Source organism: Ctenocephalides felis, unplaced genomic scaffold (assembly GCF_003426905.1).
Source record: "Ctenocephalides felis isolate EL2017-DRISC unplaced genomic scaffold, ASM342690v1 CF-g0.4_SCAFFOLD_01148, whole genome shotgun sequence".
Lineage (NCBI taxonomy): Eukaryota > Metazoa > Arthropoda > Insecta > Siphonaptera > Pulicidae > Ctenocephalides > Ctenocephalides felis.
In genome coordinates, this window is record NW_020537302.1 from 16,332 (window position 1) to 21,680 (window position 5,349).

Consider the following 5,349-nt stretch of genomic DNA (forward strand, 5'->3'; position numbering starts at 1 on the left):
GTTTGCTCGAGGGTCAGAAAACATGCGAGATTTTAGCCTGAATTGCGAATGTTATAAAAATCAAATCATTAACAAACCCTACAATTTTTTTTTTTAAATATACAAATTCTATAATCGATATTAGTGAAATTCAATAATAATTGATAACATAATAACATATAAATGTGCTAATATTCGATAATAAAACAAGAATTATTTATTTGATGTTGAAATCACTACAAAAATTAATATACTTATATAGATTTTTTTTATATTCATTTTAAATGATTTATAACAACGTAACTAATAAATAAAGTTATTATTTCGTACATTTATAACCTTAAATATTCTTTGATTCATTCAAACAAATGTTGTTATTTATATTTATTTAAATAAAAATATCTAAAATCAATTAAATTATATACCGAATGTTATGATAAAAAAATTAAAATAAATTAAAATGAGTATTGAATAGTAAATTAAATAGTATTATAAATAAAATAGTAAAATAATAAATAAATAGTAAAATAATATATGTTCATTTTTTGAATAAAGTTGTTCGTCCTGAGAAGGACGGTTTTATGTCAATTTGCGACAATAAAAGAAATTTAAGCTTTCTTTTCTGTCTTCTTTGGCAAAAGCACAGCTTGTATGTTCGGCAATACACCGCCCTGAGCAATCGTAACACCCGATAACAGTTTGTTCAGTTCCTCGTCATTGCGGATGGCCAGTTGCAAATGACGCGGAATTATTCTGGTCTTCTTGTTGTCGCGAGCCGCATTGCCGGCTAACTCGAGAACTTCGGCGGCCAGATATTCCATGACTGCAGCGAGGTAGACGGGTGCACCAGCGCCGACACGCTCGGCATAGTTGCCTTTGCGTAGCAAACGATGAATACGACCGACTGGAAACTGAAGACCGGCACGGTTAGACCGTGACTTAGCCTTTCCCTTGACTTTACCGCCTTTGCCTCGACCAGACATGTTTACAGGTTCGTGTTCAAACTGAGAATGATATCAAAGTTCTCGAACGGGCCCGTATAGATTTCTGAGCGTTGCAAGCACACGCCCATTTTTTTGTAGACACGCCCCTCCCTTGCCTACGTACGTTGTTACGGCTTCAGTCAAAACGTTGAAGCAGTACGAAAACGGAGCGTCGGCACGACTCATTTCGTATCAGTCAGTGTACTAGTAAACATCAGACATGCCACCGAAAACCAGCGGTAAAGCGGCTAAGAAAGCAGGCAAAGCCCAGAAAAATATTTCAAAGGGCGACAAGAAGAAGAAACGTAAGCGCAAGGAGAGCTATGCCATTTATATTTACAAAGTCTTGAAACAAGTCCATCCTGACACGGGCATTTCGAGCAAGGCGATGAGCATCATGAACAGCTTTGTGAATGATATCTTCGAGCGTATAGCGGCCGAGGCATCGCGTTTGGCTCACTACAACAAACGCTCTACAATCACTAGTCGGGAAATTCAGACAGCAGTCCGGCTATTGCTACCAGGCGAGTTGGCCAAACACGCCGTCAGCGAAGGTACTAAGGCCGTAACCAAGTACACCAGCTCGAAATAAAATGATGAAGATTTTGTGATGCCACTTATATGTTCTGTCGACAATAACAAAGGCCCTTCTCAGGGCCCACAAATATTTTACAAAAGAACTTTATAATTTTTACATTGGTTTTATAGATAAAATAAAATAACCTGACACTAATGATATTTTATTAGGATTTTCAATAAATTTTGATCAGATTTCTATTAGAGATCGTTATTATTAATTTATATTATAAATAATGTTCAATTTCTATATATTTTCAATATGATAAAAATTAATGATTGAATATTCAATTCAATTTAAAACTTTAGTTTTTCAAATTTAGTTAATAAGTTTAAGTTTATTTTAATTTATTATAAAATATATTTATATTAAAAAAAATCGCAATTTAAATATTTTCGTAAAAATAAAATTATTGTCGTAAATATTTTAAAAATTTTATTATTTAAATATATAAAATATATTATTACATATTATATAAATTTAAATAATATGCAAAATTTAATAAATTCATTCATTTAATTGAGCTCCTTCAATTCAGAGCCCTTTTCGAAGCCCTTAACTGTAAAGTATACTAATACTAAAAGTATACTCTATTTTCTATTAATTGAAGCCCCCCCATGTAAGAAAAGAAATCAATTGCATATAAAAAGTCAATACGAAAAAATAGTAAAATATATATTAATTAATACTTTCTTTAAAACATATTCGAAGGGCTTTCCAATTTGATAATATTATCAATAATATTACCAAAGCAAGTTATTCTGCAAGAAAATAAACAAATTTCATATAAAATCAAATAAAGCCTGTACGTAAATTGTAAAATATATTACTTGTTCTTTTAATTATATTTGACAGCCCTTAAAAGGGCTCTTTTTTGTTTTGTATTTATAAGAAATGACTGCGTCCGTTGATCAATTTAACCGCCGAAACCGTACAGTGTACGACCCTGACGTTTGAGCGCATATACGACATCCATAGCGGTTACGGTCTTCCTCTTGGCGTGCTCGGTGTATGTGACTGCATCGCGGATAACGTTCTCGAGAAACACTTTCAGAACACCGCGGGTCTCTTCGTAGATTAGACCCGAGATACGCTTGACGCCGCCACGGCGAGCAAGACGACGTATAGCCGGCTTTGTAATACCTTGGATATTATCGCGAAGAACTTTCCTGTGTCGCTTAGCGCCACCCTTTCCGAGTCCCTTACCACCTTTGCCACGGCCGGTCATTTTTCAATATATCGCAGTCGGGATAAATTTACAAATTGATGTTAACAGCTCGAAGTCTGAATAACGACTGAATTCCGACGAGCGAAATTATTGAAAAGTTTGAGCTCGCTAGGCCACGCCCATCATAGCTATGCGAGCATTCGGCGCCGACCAATGACAGCCGAGCACAGCATCGGACATTCGTAATGTATTTTGATCATAATATTCGAGCCGGACGCGTCAGTATCAAAACGATCGTCAAACGAGAAGGTTCTCGAAACGAAATCTAGGAGTTATAATGGCCCGTACGAAGCAGACAGCTCGCAAGTCCACCGGTGGCAAGGCGCCCCGTAAGCAGCTTGCAACGAAAGCGGCTCGCAAGAGCGCGCCGGCGACCGGCGGTGTGAAGAAGCCGCATCGTTATCGGCCTGGCACCGTAGCTCTGCGTGAGATCCGTCGTTACCAGAAGAGCACCGAGCTTCTCATACGAAAGTTGCCGTTCCAACGTCTAGTGCGCGAGATCGCTCAGGACTTCAAGACCGATCTGCGTTTTCAGAGCTCCGCCGTCATGGCATTGCAGGAAGCTAGCGAGGCCTATTTGGTTGGCCTGTTCGAAGATACAAACTTGTGCGCGATCCACGCCAAGCGCGTAACCATCATGCCCAAGGATATTCAACTAGCTCGGCGTATTCGAGGAGAACGCGCTTAGACGCCTGTCGTCCTATAAAACAAATCGGTCCTTTTCAGGACCACCAAATTTTTTTTTTAATTGAAATTATTGACAACAACACACATGATTTGACTTGTTGAATAGTGTGTTGTTGTGTTAAGTTTAAAAAATATTATAGTTGAATTTGTAAAATTCGTCATGAATTTCTGAAAGCTTCTTTAAAAAATTCTAAATTTAATTAATATGGGCGAGTTGCCGTTCTGATGATAGAAATTTATATTATATATATTATATTATATATATTTATATATAAATATTTTTTTTTTTATTGTATATTTTTTAATTTCATATATAGTTATTTAAAGTTATATAAATTTTCTTTTTCGAATACGATATGAAAAAAAGATTGAAACTTCATAAATTATTAATGATTATATTTTATTTCATTAATTAATTTCCATTTACTTATTATTTATATAAAAAAAAATTAGAAAAAATTATGAATTTAATTATTATGAGAGTTGCCGTTCTATGTATAGTTGATTTATTTAAAGTGATATATAAAACTTTTATTAATAAATTATTGATTATATTTCATTTGATTAAGATAATTTATTCATATAAAATTATTTAAAAAAAAAAATAAATAAATAAATAAAATTCAGCGATTGATATTGAACAACTCCCTACCAAAGACGAAATTGAAAATTGAAAAGACTTTGACTTTTAAATTTCGTCAATGACACAACACGGCGAGGAACACAGCGAGCGTTGCTGCGCTCCTGTTACAAATATTTTATTAAAATTTTTTCCGAAGTCCACGAAAAGGCTATAATATAAGATGATAAGATATATATAAGTAAAATAATAATGTTCTTTGATAAAAATTTATTGTTAGTCCTGAAAAGGACTTTGTGCAAACATTTTCGTTTGCTGTTGTGTAAAAAGATAATGAAATGTTTTCACTTCTTTTTCGGTGACGCTTTTTTCAAAGGTTTGGCTACTTTTGATGTCTTCTTTGGCGATTTAGGTTTCTTTGCGGCTGCGGTCTTGACGGTTTTCTTCGTTTTGCTCGTTGCCTTGGCCGATGAGGCTTTCGTCGACTTACCCTGAATGGTCTTCTTCTTATCGACTGTCGTCTTAGGTTTCGCCGACGACTTTTTTAATGTGCCCGCTGCGGATGCAGACTTCTTTTTAGGGGACGAAGCAGGTTTGGCGGCGCCCTTCGACTTTGCTGTCTTCGATTTTGCTTTTGCCGCTGGCGTCTTAGCGGTCCTGGCTTTTCCAGCCGAAACACCGCTTTCGCCGCCGCTCTGTTTAGCGTTCGCGGCAAGTTTGAACGAACCCGAAGCACCTTTGCCTTTTGTTTGAATCAGTGTGCCCGCTTGAACAGCTGACTTTAAATACTTTTTAATGAACGTTGACATTTTCTCGGCGTCGATTTTATAATTGGCCGACATATATTTCTTAATCGCCTGCAGCGACGATCCGCCGCGTTCTTTCAGACTTTTAATAGCGTTGTTTACCATTTCAGATGTAGGAGGATGGGACGGCTTCACTCGCGGTTTTTTAACAGCCGCAGTCTTGCCCTTTTTCGGCGATGCTGTCGCTGGCGCAGCGGTTGCCGCCGGCGACGTAGATAAAGCGTTATCTGACATTATAGTAAAAAATCGTAGGTTAAAATGTAAATCTAACACGTGATTGGTTAAATATGTTAGGGGCGTGGCCAAAAACTATATTCGAAAAGTGTAGGACCGAGGAGAAAACAATAATATTTGAAAATTTTACAAAAATGTAAATTATTTGTAAAAAATTAGAGAGTTCGGTCTGAACCGCCGAGCAGTGCACATCGTAGAGCAAAAGTGAAATAGTTATAGTGGTTTAAAAGCCTATGTTAATGAAAATAATTAAAAAACAAGGTGCTAAAATTAAA

The 5,349-nt window shown here is 36.0% G+C and overlaps 5 protein-coding genes across 5 annotated transcripts; 2 read left to right on the plus strand and 3 right to left on the minus strand.

Annotated features, from left to right (window-relative positions):
* Positions 1-546: 546 nt before the first annotated feature.
* Positions 547-1,093, minus strand: LOC113365609 (histone H2A). The gene has a single exon (XM_026607124.1). The coding sequence runs from the start codon at positions 960-962 to the stop codon at positions 588-590; it is 375 nt and encodes a 124-aa protein (XP_026462909.1). The 5' UTR covers positions 963-1,093; the 3' UTR covers positions 547-587.
* Positions 1,094-1,137: 44 nt separating this feature from the next.
* LOC113365610 (histone H2B-like) lies at positions 1,138-1,632 on the plus strand. The gene has a single exon (XM_026607125.1). It carries the CDS (start codon positions 1,183-1,185, stop codon positions 1,552-1,554), a length of 372 nt encoding a protein of 123 aa, XP_026462910.1. The 5' UTR covers positions 1,138-1,182; the 3' UTR covers positions 1,555-1,632.
* Positions 1,633-2,385: 753 nt separating this feature from the next.
* LOC113365613 (histone H4) lies at positions 2,386-2,845 on the minus strand. The gene has a single exon (XM_026607127.1). The coding sequence runs from the start codon at positions 2,765-2,767 to the stop codon at positions 2,456-2,458; it is 312 nt and encodes a 103-aa protein (XP_026462912.1). The 5' UTR covers positions 2,768-2,845; the 3' UTR covers positions 2,386-2,455.
* A 154-nt stretch (positions 2,846-2,999) lies between these two features.
* Positions 3,000-3,480, plus strand: LOC113365612 (histone H3). The gene has a single exon (XM_026607126.1). It carries the CDS (start codon positions 3,045-3,047, stop codon positions 3,453-3,455), a length of 411 nt encoding a protein of 136 aa, XP_026462911.1. The 5' UTR covers positions 3,000-3,044; the 3' UTR covers positions 3,456-3,480.
* An 870-nt stretch (positions 3,481-4,350) lies between these two features.
* LOC113365615 (histone H1-like) lies at positions 4,351-5,110 on the minus strand. The gene has a single exon (XM_026607130.1). It carries the CDS (start codon positions 5,072-5,074, stop codon positions 4,379-4,381), a length of 696 nt encoding a protein of 231 aa, XP_026462915.1. The 5' UTR covers positions 5,075-5,110; the 3' UTR covers positions 4,351-4,378.
* Positions 5,111-5,349: the final 239 nt, after the last annotated feature.